The 17,143-nt window shown below is 37.1% G+C and overlaps 1 protein-coding gene across 3 annotated transcripts in view; it reads right to left on the reverse strand.

Moving 5' to 3' along the window:
• The window catches only part of BMPR2 (bone morphogenetic protein receptor type 2), a 201,816-nt gene that overhangs the window by 19,362 nt on the left and 165,311 nt on the right, over positions 1-17,143 (reverse strand). For 2 of the 3 annotated variants that reach the window (XM_019939102.3, XM_073807381.1), the window contains 3 exons: positions 16,270-16,430; positions 14,884-15,031; positions 10,386-10,522 (listed from right to left, as the gene is read on the reverse strand). In XM_019939102.3, coding sequence (XP_019794661.1) covers positions 10,386-10,522; positions 14,884-15,031; positions 16,270-16,430 — 446 coding nt within the window. The remainder of the gene's footprint in view (positions 1-10,385; positions 10,523-14,883; positions 15,032-16,269; positions 16,431-17,143) is intronic. The other variant, XM_073807380.1, reaches the window with a different exon arrangement.

The following is a 17,143-nucleotide window of genomic DNA, read 5'->3' on the forward strand; positions in this document are numbered from 1 at the left end:
CAAGTCTACACAAGTCTTCCAGAAAATCAAATAGGGGAGGATATTACCTAGTTCATTCTATGAGGACCTCAGTCAAAATGGCAGACGAAGGAACTTTGGGGGGCTTTCCTCCCAAGAAGCACCAATAACTTGGCAAATATTATCAAACTCAACTTTACTGAAACTCTGGAAGTTAGTCAAATATTACAGCAACCAACTAAAAATATAACTGGAAAAAGAAAGGCCACTGAAACGGTAGGAGAACTCTGTGGTGAGGAGAACTCTCCCCTGCCCTGGAGTGCTGGCAGATATGAACACGGCTGTGCATGTTCCCAAGGTGGGTACCTGGTCCCAGAGGGAGAAGAGTGATCTTGTTTCAAAGGAATTATGCTGTTTTGACATGTCTATGAGTTCCCTGAAGGACTGATTCAAGAGGTCTATCTTTGTTCTGCCTAACTCAGAATTCTCTCAGGACAGGGAAGTAGCTATGACTAAGTGGAGAACATTCCCTGAAAACACTGAAAGCCAAATGAACAAGTACTATAGCCTGGGGCAAAATATAATAGTTGAGGCACACAACAAAAATGCTGAAGGTCAGGGAGTAAAAGCTGGGTGGAGAAACTTTGGGGAATAAGGGCATTGAAAAGCTTCCAAATATACTGGGGAATCTAGAAAACCACACACAGGTCCAGGGCAGGATGCATGCTCAGAGAAGACTATAAGGTTTCATAACTGGCTGGCTCAGCCAGTAGGAAGTATTTAGGCTCAGCACTAGCAGGAAGTGAAGGCTAAGGCAGAATTGTAAAAGGCCTGGATAAGTGTTAACAGAGGGCCCTAACACAGAGCTAATCTCCAAAGACTTGGAGAATATTTTTCTTTTGTTTCCTTTTTGACCATAATGATATCCAAAACATACAATTTTAAACAAAAAATTACAAAGCATGGGAAGAAACAAGAAAGTATGCCCCATTCACAGGACAGAAGAAATGAACAGAAACTGTCCTCAGGAAATACAGACATTGGAGTTACTAGCAAAGACTTTAAATATGCTCAAAGAACTAAGGAAACCGTGGACAAAGAATTATAGGAAACCAGGAAAACAATGTCTCAACAAATGGAGAAGAGCAATAAAGAGATAGAAATTATAAAAAGGAATTAAAAAGACACTTGTGAGCTCAAAAGTACAAAAACGGAAATGAAAAATTCACCAGAGTGGTTTACAGCAGATCTGAGCAGAGAGAAAAAAGAATTACTAAACTTCAAGATAGGATACAAAAATTATGCAATCTGAGAAGCAGAAACAGAAAAAGAATGAAGAAAATGAACACAGCCTATAAAACTTGTGAGGCACCGTTAATCGCACCAAAATACACATTATGAGAGCCCCAGAAGAAGAGAAATTGGAGAAAGAATATTTGAAGAAATAATCGTCAATAACTTCCCAAATTTAATAAAAGAAATGAGTCTACACATCCAAGAAACTCAAGGAACTCAAAGCGGAGTTCCATACTGAGACACATTATAATCAAATTATAAAAAGCCAAAGATAAAGAGAGACTCATGAAGCAGCAAGAGAAGCAACTTGAAATGTATAAGGGATCCTCAAAAAAGGTAACAGTTAATCTCTCGTTAGAAACCATGGAAGTCAGAAGGCAATGGTATGACATTGTTTAAAGTGCTGAAAGAAAACAAGTGTTTTCTGTAGAATTCCCAAGAATTCTATATCAGGGAAAACTATCCTTCAATAGTGAAAGAGAAATTAGAATCCGCCTGCCAATGCAGGGGACAAGGGTTTGAGCCCTGGTATGGGAAGATCCCACATGCCATGTAGCAACTAAGCCCGAGTGCCACAACTACTGAGCCTGCATGCTACAACTACTGAAGCCAACTCACCTACAGCCTGTGCTCCGCAACAAGAGAAGCCACTGTGATGAGAAGCCTGTGCAAGGAAGAGTAGCCCCTGCTCGCTGAAACTAGAGAAAGCCTGCACACAGCAATGAACACACAATGCAGCCAAAAATAAATAAATTTTTAAAAAAAGAAAGAAAGAAATGCTAAAGGGAGTCATTCAGGCTCAAGTGAAAGGACACTAGACAATAACTTGAAGCCATATAAAGAACTAAAGAACACTGGTAAAGTAACTATATAGGGGACTTCCCTGGTGGCGCAGTGGTTAAGAATCCACCTGCCAATGGAGGGGACACGGGCTCAATCCCTGGTCAGGGAAGATCCCACATGCCATGGAGCAACGAAGTCCAGGCACCACAACTACTGAGCCTGCGCTCTAGAGCCCATGAGCCAAAACTACTTAAGCCCACGTGCCAGAACTACTGAAGCCCACGCATCTAGAGCCCACACTCAACAACAAGAGAAGTCACCACAATGAGAAGCACGAGCACCACAATGAAGAGTAGCCCCTGCTCGCCGCAACTAGAGAAAAGCCCATGCACAGCAATGAAGACGCAGCGCAGCCAAAATAAATAAATAAATAAAACAAATCAATTAATAAAAAAAAATTTTTTTTAAGTAACTACAGGGCTTCCCTGGTGGCGCAGTGGTTGAGAGTCTGCCTGCTGATGCAGGGGACACAGGTTTGTGCCCCGGCCTGTGAAGATCCCACATACCGCACAGTGGCTAGGCCCGAGAGCCAAGGCCGCTGAGCCTGCACGACCGGAGCCTGTGCTCCGCAACGGGAGAGGCCACAACAGTGAGAGGCCCGTGTACCGCAAAAAAAAAAAAAAAGGGGGGGGGGTATATTTCTCATTTTATAAAACTATGTATTTGCTATCTAACTCTAGTACTGGATTCTCATTGCATAGAAGCAACAGTTCTATTGACTGTAGCACATTAGATTTTAAATGGATTAATTGGAAGTGAACCAAATACTATTTACTTCTTACTCAGCAACCTCATCTAAATTGAAAGTAAAAAGTTTTCAGAAAAATATGCATATCCCGCAACGGTAGGATTGCTAAGAGATACTTCAGAAAAAGGAGTCCAATTTCACTGATGAAATAAAACAATTTAAGGCAGATGAAGTTGTATTTTACTAGATAAAATTTCACAATGAGACTTTTCTTTGAAGTGTACTGTACTATGAGGCTGGCACATCTAATGAATCCTGATAAAGGATTCAGCCTCTCACCTAACGTCAGGGACCTCTTAAAAATCTGTCCCAGTTCCCACAGCAGGGACTACAGATTGGTGGCAATCTTGAGCATATGAGCTTGGGAATAGGTCTTCAACTGTCTCATATCTGAAGATTTCAATCTCATTTGAAGCAGAAGCCTACCTTGTAGGTAATCTACTAACAAAGATGACCAATGGAAAAAATACTCAATCTAAATCTACCTGGAAACATATAAAATCTCTCTAGCTTTTGTCCAACATGCCACGACCCCTGGATCCAGAATGAAAATATACTAATCCTATCAAGACAACCTACAATTAAGATGTGAAAATATGTAGTAAAATGATGTATATTGCTTAATGAAAACTTTCTCATTTTTGTTCTTTAACTATAATCAGGAAATTACTTGTAGAGATTGGAACCAAGATGGTGGAGTAGAAGGACGTGCTCTCACTCCCTCTTGCGAGAACACCAGAATCACAACTAGCTGCTGGACAATCATTGACAGGAAGACACTGAAACTCACCACAAAAGATACCCCACAGCCAAAGACAAAGGAGAAGCCACAATGAGACAGTATGAGGGGTGCAATCACAGTAAAATCAAATCCCATAGCTGATGGGTGGCTGACTCACAGACGGGAGAACACTTATACCACAGAAGTCCACCCACTGGAGTGAAAGTCCTGAGCCCCCTGTCAGGCTTTCCAACCTGGGGTTCCGGCAACAGAAGGAGGAATTCCTAGAGAATCAGACTTTGAAGGCTACAGGGATTTGATTGCAGGACTTCGACAGAACTGCAGGAAACAGAGACTCCACTCTTGGAGGGCACACACAAAGTAGTGTGCGCATCGGGACTCAGGGGAAGGAGCAGTGACCCCAGGGGAGACTGAACCACACCTACCTGCTAGTGTTGGAGGGTCTCCTGCAGAGGTGGGGGGTGGCTGTGGTTCACTGTGCAGACAAGGAAACTGGCAGCAGAAGTTGTGTGAAGTACTGCTTGGTGTAAGCCCTCCCAGAGTCCGCCATTAGCCCCACCAAAGAGCCCGGGTAGGCTCCAGTGTTGTGTTGCCTCAGGCCAAACAACCAACAGAGAGGGAACCCAGCCCCACCCATCAGCAGTCAAGTGGATTAAAGTTTTACTGAGCTCTGCCCACCAGAGCAACAGTCAGCTCTACCCACCACCAGTCCCTCCCATCAGGAAACTTGCATAAGCCTCTTAAGTAGCCTCATCCACCAGAGGGCAGACAGCACAAGCCAGAAGAACTACAATCCTGCAGCCTGTGGAACAAAAACCACATTCACAGAAAGACAGACAAGATGAAAAGGCAGAGGGCTATGTACCAGATGAAGGAACAACATAAAACCCCAGAAAAAAACCTAAATGAAGTGCAGATAGGCAACGTTCCAGAAAAAGAATTCAGAATAATGATAGTAAAGTTGATCCAGGACCTCGGAAAAACAATGGAGGCAAAAACAGAGAAGATGCAAGAAAGGTTTAATAAAGCCATAGAAAAATTAAAGAACAAACAAACAGAGATGAACAATACAATAACTAAAATGAAAAATACACTAGAAGGAATCAAGAGCAGAATAACTGAGGCAGAAGAACGGATAAGTGACCTGAAAGACAGAATGGTGGAATAAACTGCTGCGGAACAGAATAAAGAAAAAGAATGAAAAGAAATGAAGACAGCCTAAGAGACCTCTGGGACAACATTAAATGCACCAACATTCGCATTATATGGGTCCCAGAAGGAGAAGAGAGAGAGAAAGCACCCGAGAGAGTATCTGAAGAGATTAGAGTTGAAAACTTCCCCAACATGGGAAAGGAAATAGCCACCCAAGTCCAGGAGAGTCCCATACAGGATAAACCCAAGGAAAAACATGCTGAGACACATAGTAATAAAATTGGCAAAAATTAAATACAAAGAAAAATTATTGAAAGCAGCAAGGGAAAAATGACAAATAATATACAAGGGAGCTCCCATAAGGTTAACAGCTAATTTCTCAGCAGAAACTCTACAAGCCAGAAGGGAGTGGCATGATATACTTAAAGTGATGAAAGGGAAGACCCTACAACCAAGATTACTCTACCCGGCAAGGATCTCATTCAGATACGATGGAGAAATCAAAAGCTTTACACACAAGCAAAAGCTAAGAGAAAGCAGCACCACCAAACCAGCTCCAGAACAAATGCTAAAAGACCTTCTCTAAGTGGGACGCACAAGAGAAGAAAAGGACCTCCAAAAAAAACCCAAAACAATTAAGAAAATGGTCATAGGAACATACATATCGATAATTACCTTAAACGTGAATGGATTAAATGCTCCAACCAAAAGACACAGGCTTGCTGAATGGATACAAAAACAAGACCCATATATATGCTGTCTACAAGAGACCCACTTCACACTTAGGGACACATTCAGACTGAAAGTGAGGGGATCAAAAAAGATAATCCATGCAAATGGAAATCAAAAGAAAGCTGGAGTAGCAATACTAATATCAGATAAAATAGACTTTAGAATAAAGAATGTTACAAGAGACAAGGAAAGACACTACATAATGATCAAGGGATCGATCCAGGAAGAAGATATAACAAATATAAATATATATGCACCCAACATATGAGCACCTTAACACATAAGGCAAATGTCAACAGCTATAAAAGAGGAAATCGACGGTAACACAATAATAATGGGGGACTTTAATACCTCACTTATACCAATGGACAGATCATCCAAAACGAAAATAAATAAGGGAACAGAAGCTTTAAATGACACAATAGACCAGGTCGATTTAATTGATAATTATAGGACATTCCATCCAAAAACAGTAGATTACACTCTCTTCTCAAGTGCGCATGGAACATTCTCCAGGATAGATCACATCTTGGGTCACAAATCAAGCCTCAGTAAGTTTAAGAAAATTGAAATCATATCAAGCATCTTTTCTGACCACAATGCTATGAGATTAGAAATGAATTCAACAGAAAAAAAACGTAAAAACACAAACACATGGAGGCTAAACAGTATGATACTAAATAACCACGAGATCACTGAAGAAATCAAAGAGGAATTAAAAAATACCTGGAGACAAATGACAATGAAAACATGATGATCCAAAACCTATGGGATGCAGCGAAAGCAGTTCTAAGAGGGAAGTTTATAGCTATACAAGCCTACCTCAAGAAACAAGAAAAATCTCAAATAAACAATCTAACCTTACATCTAAAGGAACTAGAGAAAGAACAAACAAAACCCAAAGTTAGCAGAAGGAAAGAAATCATAATGATCTGAGCAGAAATAAATGAAATAGAAACAAAGAAAACAATAGCAAAGATCAATAAAACTAAAGGCTAGTTCTTTGAGAAGATAAACAAAATTGATAAACCATTAGCCAGACTCATCAAGAAAAAGAGGGAGAGGACTTAAAACTAGAAATGAAAAAGGAGAAGTTACAACAGACACCGCAGAAATACAAAGCATCCGAGGAGACTACTATAAGCAACTCTATGCCAATAAAATGGACAACCTGGAAGAAATGGACAAATCCTTAGAAAGGTATAACCTTCCAACACTGAATGAGGAAGAAATAGAAAATATAAACAGACCAATCACAAGTAATGAAATTGAAACTGTGATTTAAAATCTTCCAACAAACAAAAGCCCAGGACAAGATGGCTTCACAGGTGAATTCTATCAAACATTTAGAGAAGAGCTAACACCCATCCTTCATAAACTCTTCCAAAAAACTGCACAGGAAGGAACACTCCCAAACTCAATCTATGAGGCCACCATCACCCTGATACCAAAACCAGACAAAATACTACAAAAAAGAAAATTATAGAGCAATATCACTGATGAATATAAATGCAAAAATCCTCAACAAAATACTAGCAAACAGAATCCAACACCACATTAAAAGGATCATACACCATGATCAAGTGGGATTTATCCCAGGGATGCGAGGATTGTTCAATATATGCAAATCAGTCAATGTGATACACTGTGATACACCATATTAACAAATTGATACATCAGTCAATGTGATACACCATATTAACAAATTGAAGAATAAAAACCGTATAATCATCTCAATAGATGCAGAAAAATCTTTTGACAAAATTCAACATCATTTATGATAAAAACTCTCCAGAAAGTGGGCATAGAGGGAACCTACCTCAACATAATAAAAGCCATATATGACAAACCCACAGCAAACATCATTCTCAATGGTGAAAAACTGAAAGTATTTCCTCTAACATCAGGAAGAAGACAAGGATGTCCCCTCTCACCACTATTATTCAACATAGTTATGGAAGTCCTAGCCACGGGAATCAGAGAAGAAAAAGAAATGAAAGGAAAACAAATTGGAAAAGAAGAAGTAAAACTGTCACTGTTTGCAGATGACATGATACTGTACATAGAGAATCCTAAAGATGCCACCAGAAAACTACTAGAGCTAATCAATGAATTTGGTAAAGTTGTAGGATACAAAATTAATGAACAGAAATCTCTTGCATTCTTATACACTAATGATGAAAAACGTGAAAGAGAAATTAAGGAAACACTCCCATTTACCACTGCAACAAAAAGAATAAAATACCTAGGAATAAACCTACCCAGGGAGACAAAAGACCTGTATGCAGAAAACTATAAGACATTGTTGAGGGCTTCCCTGGTGGCGCAGTGGTTGAGAGTCTGCCTGCCGATGCAGGGGACACGGGTTCGTGCCCTGGTCTGGGATGATCCCACATGCCGCGGAGCGGCTGGGCCCGTGAGCCATGGCCGCTGAGGCTGCGAGTCCGGAGCCTGTGCTCCACAACAGGAGAGGCCACAACAGTGAGAGGCCCACGTACAGCAAAAAAAAAAAAAAAAAAAAAAAAAAAGACACTGTTGAAAGAAATTAAAGATGATACCAACAAATGGTGAGATATACCATCCTCTTGGATTGGAAGAATCTCTATTGTGAAAATGACTATACTACCCAAAGCAATCTACAGATTCAATGAAAGAGCCATCAAATTACCAATGGCATTTTTAACAGAACTAGAACAAAAAATCTTAAAATTTGTATGGAGACACAAAAGACCCCAAACAGCCAAAACAGTTTTGAGGAGAAAAAAATGGAGCTGGAGGAATTAGACTCCCTAACTTCAGAATATACTACAAAGCTACAGTAATCAAGACAATATGGTACTGGCAGAAAAACAGAAATATAGAGCAATGAAACAGGATAGAAAGCCCAGAGATAAACCCACGCACCTATGGTCAATTAATCTATGACAAAGGAGGCAAGGATATACAATGGAGAAAGGACAGTCTCTTCATTAAGTGGTGCTGGAAAAACTGGACAGCCACGTGTAAAAGAATGAAATTAGAACACTCCCTAACACCATACACAAAAAAAACCTCAAAATGGATTAGAGACCTAAAAGTAAGACTGGACACTATAAAACTCTTAGAGGAAAACATAGGAAGAACACTCTTTGACATAAATCACAGGAAGATCTTTTTTGATCCACCTCCTAGAATAATGGAAATAAAAACAAAACTAAACAAATGGGACCTGATGAAACTTAAAAGCTTTTGCACAGCAAGGGAAACCATAAACAAGACAAAAAGGCAACCCTTAGAATGGGAGAAAATATTTGCAAACGAATCAACAGACAAAGGATTAATCTCCCAAATATATAAACAGCTCATGCAGCTCAATATTAAAACAACAAACAACCCAATCCAAAAATGGGCAGAAGACCTATACAGACATTTCTCCAAAGAAGACATACAGATGGCCAAGAAGCACATGAAAAGCTGCTAAACATCACTAATTATTAGAGAAGTGCAAATCAAAACTACAGTGATGTATCACCTCATACCAGTTAGAATGGGCATCATCAGAAAATCTACAAACAAATGTTGGAGAGGGTGTGGAGAAAAGGGAACCCTCTTGCACTGTTGGTGGGAATGTAAATTGATAACAGCCAATATGGAGAACAGTATGGAGGTTCCGTAAAAAACTAAAAATAGAATTACCATATGACCCAGCAATCCCACTACTGGGCATATACCTAGAGAAAACCATAATTAAAAAAGACGCATGCACCCCAGTGTTTATTGCTGCACTATTTACAATAGCCAGGTTGTGGATGCAACCTAAATGCCCATTGACAGACGAATGGATAAAGAAGATGTGGTACATATATACAATGAAATATTACTTAGCCATAAATAGGAACGCAACTGGGTCATTTGTAGAGACATGGATAGATCTAGACACTGTCATACAGAGTGAAGTAAGTCAGAAAGAGAAAAACAAATATCATATATTAACGCATGTATATGGAAACTAGAAAAATGGTACGGATGAACCGGTTTGCAGGGCAGAAATTGAGTGACGGATGTAGAGAACAAACGTATGGACATCAAGGGGGGAAAGTGGTGGTGGTGGTGGTAGTGGGGTGGTGTGTTGAATTGGGAGATTGGGATTGACATGTATACACTAATATGTATAAAATGGATAACTAAAAAGAACCTGTTGTATACAAAAATAAATAAAATTAAATTAAAAAAATAGTTGTTTAAAATAAGAAATACAGGGTACTGTCATTAATAAGAGGGCAATTCAATAATTATGACATATAATGGAATGCTGATCAAATGGACAGAAAGCGATACATCTATATATGTACTGGCATGAAAAACTAAGTGAAAAAATAAGCTTCAGAAATGATAGTGGATGATCCTACTCATGTTAAAAAAAATGAGAAAGTGTGAGAGTGTGTGGATGTATGTCTTGTATGCAAATGTCTGTAAGATGTTTTTAGTGTTGTAGCAACAATTTACTGAAATGGCAGGAGCCTCTGAAAATATTTCAGCGTTGTGAACTGCATTTTTAATAAGCAGAATTTATATGTGGTACCTTGTTTTCTTTTTGGTGCAGTTTAAATTTCTATTAGTCCTTGAATATGTAAGTCTGCACTAATTAACATTTTTGGTACCACTATCAAGAGGATAAATGGAATGGAATTTCAATAATATTTAAAATATTATCATGTTAATTATTCTAGCTGTTACCCAATGTAGCAAACTTCAGACACAACAGTTAGTGCCTCTTTGAAAATATATAATAGCATACAAATCAAGTAAGTTGTATTTCTGGCAGTAGACAACTCTAAAAACCATTACCATTATTAGCAATCTATTTTTTCTTCAAGCAACATTTGAACATCTTCATCATAAGTCCTCTTTTTCAATAATTTAGTTTTTCCTTACCAGGCTATTTTCTTTCCAAGCTTCTGGGAACTTGGGTCTCTGTTTTTCCCTAGACACCAGAACCTGCATATCTTCAAAAGTGGGATGGTTTCCAACCTCTGTCTGAAAAGCCATCTGGTATTCTGGTACAGATTCACCTGTGTATTTTTTTTTAAAAAAAGATAAGAGTAAAATTTATAATTATAAAGAGACCCTGTTGTGGGTTTTATGCACTATTAGTAAAAGCTCTATTTAGAATAGTCTTTGTTTGATAAATTAAATGTTTGTTATAAATTAGATGGTAGTTACAATAATGGGCAGCTATTTTTAAATGGTTTCTAGTATTAGTGAATTTGGGGGTGGGGGTAGACATTATTATATACATGAGGTTTAACACTTAAAACTGAATTCTTATCCCATACTGGGATTGAGGGTGGTGAATATGAGGAGAAAGTCCAAGATCTAGTACAACAAACATGTCTGCAGAACTAAATATAAATGAGTGGGTGGTACAGTCATGTCTCAGTACATCATTGACTCTATTATAGTCTAGCCAGATTTTTCATACGTCAAAAAAATTTTTATGATAATGACCATTTGACAAAAAGTCAATAAACTGATTTTTCCCCTTAATAAGTAGTACCTAGATCAAGGATTTTAAAATATCATTAACTATTCTACCACTGTTTAATAACCCTATTCATCACCAATATGCACAATCAGCAGCTTGTGATAAAAGACATGATTTTTACAAAATGTTGTCAAATTAAACTTAATTAACATATTGAGCCACAAAGAAGACCTCTGGGACCAACATTTAGAAAACCAATCGTTTAGTCAAAATCTTGGCAAAGAACACAAGAGAAATAGACTCTTCCTGTCTCCTTGTCCCTCTCCCAATACCATTAAAATGACAAGATAAATTAGAAGAAAGAATACCAGGAAGGAGGTAAGGCATTTAGGTTCTAATCTTGGCTTCATCGCTACCTAGGAAAAGCCGTTTATCTATTCTGTGTTTCAGTTTTCCTGTCAGCAAAATGGAAATGTCTGCCTTCCTTATCTCACTCACGTGGAGACAATACAAAATTTGTAACGACCCAGATAGAAAGTACATTACAAAGCATGTAATTGAAGTTTTATGCTTCAATTTGAATATTTTAAAAAAAATCTATACACTTGCCCTCCACCAATATTAAAAAAGATTTACAAAGAGTAATTCTATAATTTATGTAGCATAGCCCAAAGTTTTTGGAATATTGAACTATCTATAAATACAAATGGTATTTTCACATATTCTACAAAGATTTAAGCAGATACTTATTTCTGATCAATAACTATCAACACTGAACTTGAAAGACAAAACTAAAGTATTTCATCCTGCCAGTTAGTGTATCACTTTCTTTCATGAAATCTCATATGATAAACCCTCAACCCATACCATCTGTGAACTGTAAGATACTTACTAATATATCTCTTTTGTCTTTCTGAGACATATACACAACACACATACACACCTTCCAAGTGTTATTTTTTCCTCAAATGCTCTTCAATAGAATAAATAAATATTTAATACAATTTTACTTATCTGTTTTAATCGGGTGTAAATTATAATTAGAAAACTTGCTAAATAAAACTGATGCACAATCTTGTTTTGGAAATGGAATGACATTAAGAATTATAAATTTCTACTAAATCTTCATGGTTCTCATCTGTTTCTTGTTAATTATGTCTCTAAGCAGTTAGGAACATTTTAATCCCCTTCTTAAATTATGCTTGTTCTCTTCCTCCTTTTTCTTTCTCTTGCCTTCTGTTTTTCTTCCTTCTTTCCTGCTCTTCCTTTGTAATATAGATCCTAATTCATTTATATTGTTAATATTTTACAGAGAGAGGCAGCCTTTATAACAAACTGCTTCCATTCAATAAAATGTAATAATAATAAAAGCATGTCTTGCATTTGGAGTTCTATCATAGAAGTTTAAAAAATATTTTATAAGAATTTTTCCACTAATATATGCTATTCTTTAGGCTTATTCTTATGTTTGTGGAAAACTTTTTTTCAACTTACACCCCATTTCACTGTTAAAAATTTTAGAAGTACCCTGTATCCTCTGCCTGTGCTTTTTTAGCACTCTTTTCCTCCTACACCCTGTAATATTTCTGTCTTCCCTATTCCACAGAAACTCCTCTAAGAATACCAATGACCTCCTCCTATTCAAATTCCAAGATCATTCCTCAGTTCCACTTCCTTTTGACCTTTCGATTCCATGTTTCTACTAATATTGGTTCTTAATACTTTCTAACACTGACTCCCAAGATAGTAAGATTTCTCAGTTTCCTCACTATTTTTCTGTCCATTTGTCTTCTATGTCCATTTGTTTTCCTATGATGGGAGAGGGGGAGGTCACCTAATATTCAGTATTTACTCACCAATGTTTCTCTCTCTTCATTTATTCTTTTAGGGGACTGCATCCACTTATAAATTCTCAATTACCATCTCTATGTAGCTAATTCCCAAATATCATTTTAATCTTAAATTCTTCATTCTTTTAAGCTCTTCAATTAAATTTTTTTTAGTTGTCTATCAATACCCCAACCAAAAGTCCCCACAATTAACTCATCTTTCCAATGTAAACCAGTACTCTTTCCTAAGCTCCTGGCTGCCACCCTATTTCTCAGACCTCTCAGTATTTCTCAACTCCCTAGACTGTCTTCCAATGGCTAACCAGAACCACAGCTTCCTTTCCTACATTTTCTCTCACATATGCCTCTTCCTCCCCATTTCCATACCAAAGATTACAGGGTATCTTATTGCAACTCTCTTCTTTTTCCTTTATTTTTATTTCAAATTTTGGTTAAATGTACATAACATAAAATTTGCCATTTTAACCATTTCTGAGTGTACAGTTCTGTGGCACTAGGTGCATTCACAATGTTGTGCATCCATCTCCAGAACTTTTTCCATCTTCCTAAACTGAAATTCTGTATACATTTAAAAGTAACCCCCAATTTCTTTTTCCTTTTTAAATTCTTTCTAGTACTATTTCAATTCATCCTATATTTCTATTATAATAATATTCTTCAAACAAGATTTAATTGTCTTATTTTTCAAACATCTGATATTGCATTTTATTATTTATCAGTCCAAAAGCAACAGATATTCTTTGAATCAGTAACTGTTCAAAAAATGTTGCTGATAGCAACGTACTAACTAAAGCTGATACAAAAATCATTTTAGTCAGACATGCTTCGAAAACCCAGAAATTCTGGATTAGGATTTTTTAAAAATGTGGCCAAAGTTCCAATAATAGAAATTAAAAGTTCCATGGTTCCAATAATATGTGATACTACTGCAATCACTGCTATTTCCAGAAAAACACTTTGAGTACTCCGTACTTCCAATTAACTGGAAAATATACTTCTAAGTAATAACTAATTGATGTGTAGGTAATCTAAATAATTATTAATTTATTTCATTATATTTTAAAATTAAACTATTTTTAAATGCTTACTGTTTTTAAAGCAAAAAAATTCAACCCCACTACTAATCTGTTTTTATTAAATAGTTCCATTTCATAAATTTGTCCAATGCTGGTTTAACTGACTTTATATCCTTTTCTTATGCTTTTAATGTGGTTATTCCTATAAGATAAAGACCATTTATGTCAAATGATTTTGCAGTGCCCATATTGGTAATTACTTTAAATTTTTATATCACAATGACAGTGATGTAATCTTAACAAAAGGAGAAAAAATATACAATTATTTGGCTATTTCAAGTAAGCCTCAAATAAGCATTCACATTAAATGAGTGTTCTTTCATGAAAGGAAGGAAGGTAGGCAGGAAGGCATGATGACAAGGGAGAAGTTTTTTAAAAAGGAAGAAAAGGAGGGGCTTCCCTGGTGGCGCAGTGGTTGAGAGTCCGCCTGCGGATGCAGGGGACAGGGGTTTGTACCCCTGTCTGGGAAGATCCCACGTACCACGGAGCGGCTGGGCCTGTGAGCCATGGCCGCTGAGCCTGCGCTCCACAACGGGAGAGGCCACAACAGTGAGAGGCCCATGTACTGAAAAAAAAAAAAAAAGAAAAAAAAAACGAAAAGAAAGAAAAGGAGAATGAAAAAAAGACAGGAAGAAAAAAGTGTTCCAATGGATAATTCATTCCTTCTAATTCCTTACTGGGTCAATTCAGGAAACATTGTTAAGTGCAGATTCTCAAATGCTCAGAGGTTGTGTAAGGAAAACAATGACTGCTAAAGTAATGAGAAACCAACCTGAACACAGATAAGCTATTATGAGCAATTAATTAAATTATACTCAGATGCAAACCTGGAGTCCTTTCTAAAAAGTTTTCCCTGATTCACATCCTTCTGCTAGTAATGTTTCTGAACACTAGATGGCAATGAGCTAAAGGTTTAAATGAAAGTACAAACACATCAAAGTTGACTTATTTAATATAGGTAGAAAAAAATATAACTGCTTCACTTCAAAACATACACCAATTTTTGACAGCATTTCTCTTACCTGGGAAGAGGTCTGTACATCTCATAAATATCTCCCAATAAATTAGTCCAAGTGCATACATATCTACTTGTTTCAAAGCTGATTCACAGTCCCTCAGGTTCACGGCTCCTTCTAGAACTTCTGGTGCCATATATCTGATTGTGCCAACCTGATAAATTAGAGTGATGTATTTCAGAAAAAGAATGTAGCATATTCTGAAGGGCATACATTAGACCAGAAGTAATACATAAATTTCAGGTCAATAATATGTCAATGTTATTTGAACCTAAGCATGTCACTGAGCCTTTCTATACCAAATTTTTAATAAATAAAATACCCATTTTAGGACATCTTGGTTGCTCTCAGTTTTTGGCTATTATGGATAAAGCTGCTAAAACGTTTACGTACAGGTTTCGTGTGACTATAAGTTGTCAGCTCAATTGGGTAAATTGCTGGAAGACTATGTCTTCCAAAGTGGCTATACCCTTTTGCATTCCCACCAACAATGAATGAGTTGCTGTTGCTCCACATCTTCACCAGCATTTGATATTATTGTTTTGTTTTTTTTTTTTTTTTTTTTTTTTTTTTTTTGCGTTACGCGGGCCTCTCACTGTTGTGGCCTCTCCCGTTGCGGAGCACAGGCTCCGGACGCGCAGGCTCAGCAGCCATCGCTCACGGGCCCAGCCGCTCCGCGGCATGTGGGATCTTCCCAGACCGGGGCACGAACCCGTGTCCCCTGCATCGGCAGGCGGACTCTCAACCACTGCGCCACCAGGGAAGCCCTATTGTTTTGTTTTTTTTAACCATTTGAATGTAATGGAATCTTGTTTGGATTTGCAGTTCTCTAATGAGGAATGATGTTGAGTAACTTTTATATGCTTATTTGCCATCTGTATATCTTCTCCAGTAAGGTGTCTGTTCAGATCTTCTATTTTTTAATTGGCTTGTTTGTCTTCTTTACTGTTGAGTTTTAAGAGATCTTTCATATTCTGGATACAAGTCCTTTGTCAGATATGTGTTTTTCAAATATTTTCTCCCAGTCTATGGCTTGTTTTTTTCATTCTCTTAACACTGTCTTTCGCAGAGCAGAAGTTTTTAATTTTAATAAAATTCAACTTAGCAATTTTTTCTTTCAAAAAAAATAACCTTTTTAAATAATTAAACTGTGATATATTCATCCTATTCAATAGCATTCCTACTAATATTGACAAAAATGAGTTGGAATGGCAGTGATTTCCACAATGAATTGATGAACTTCATGCAATGTCTTCTGTATATCTTAATTTTGTAATTCCTAATATGCTACACTTGGATAAGGATAACTGTCCTGAGTAGTTAGTGGATTTTTAAATGCAATTTATTATGTTTTGAAAATATGTCAGTGTGATACCTTTTGTATACACTCACCTCACTTATGGCTGCATTATCTTCCTCCCCTGGGCGCACCAGTCTATTTCCAGTCAGCTTCATGGACAACCCAAAGTCACTAATAACACAGGTTCCATCATTTTTCACCAGAACATTTCTGCTATTTAAATCTCGATGGGAAATTGCAGGTTTATAGTGATCTGTTTGAATAATTTTCAAACATTTATTAATGCTTAAATAGCACTACTGGACATGAAATGAGCATGAAGGTAATAGGGGCTATATAAATATAGAAGATAGTGTTATTTTTCTGCCCATTAATTTTCCAATAGCAAAAAAGGACATAAGAAATCAAAATTTCAACTCACAATCCCCACCATTTTCGATATATTTCACAAGATAACTCCTGTTGGAACTATGAGTAATTAAGCTCTGAACATTCAGCTGCATAAACATTCAGCTGCAATTAATAGCCAAGAGGCTGTTGCTTCTAATTTTAACATGTACCTTTTTCTTTCCTTTTCATTTCTAGAGTAGCAAAAGGAGGCAAAAGAGAAAGGAATATCTTGCATAAAAAACGATAAAAAGTCAACTGATCTAAAACAATTATCACTGAAAAACTGACATGGCTCCAAAATTGGTATGTGTATTTTATAGTATTATCTTACAGATTAACAAATCAAACCTATGACAGAAAATTCCAGTTTTGTCCTGAGGCTTAGCCATGTATCTAAGCCCACCACAGTTCTTCAAATTAAACTAGAAACAGTTTTGCAATGGACTGGTAGCTGTTTTCTGATTTTACAAAGAAACAAAACACTATTATACTCATTCTATTACTTGTTAATCAGAAGACTATATATTCCATGTAGGCAGAGAGAGAACATGTTTTGCCTGAATTCAAAAGGCATGG

The sequence above is a fragment of the Tursiops truncatus genome, chromosome 7, assembly GCF_011762595.2.
Source record: "Tursiops truncatus isolate mTurTru1 chromosome 7, mTurTru1.mat.Y, whole genome shotgun sequence".
In the NCBI taxonomy this organism is placed as follows: Eukaryota; Metazoa; Chordata; class Mammalia; order Artiodactyla; family Delphinidae; genus Tursiops; species Tursiops truncatus.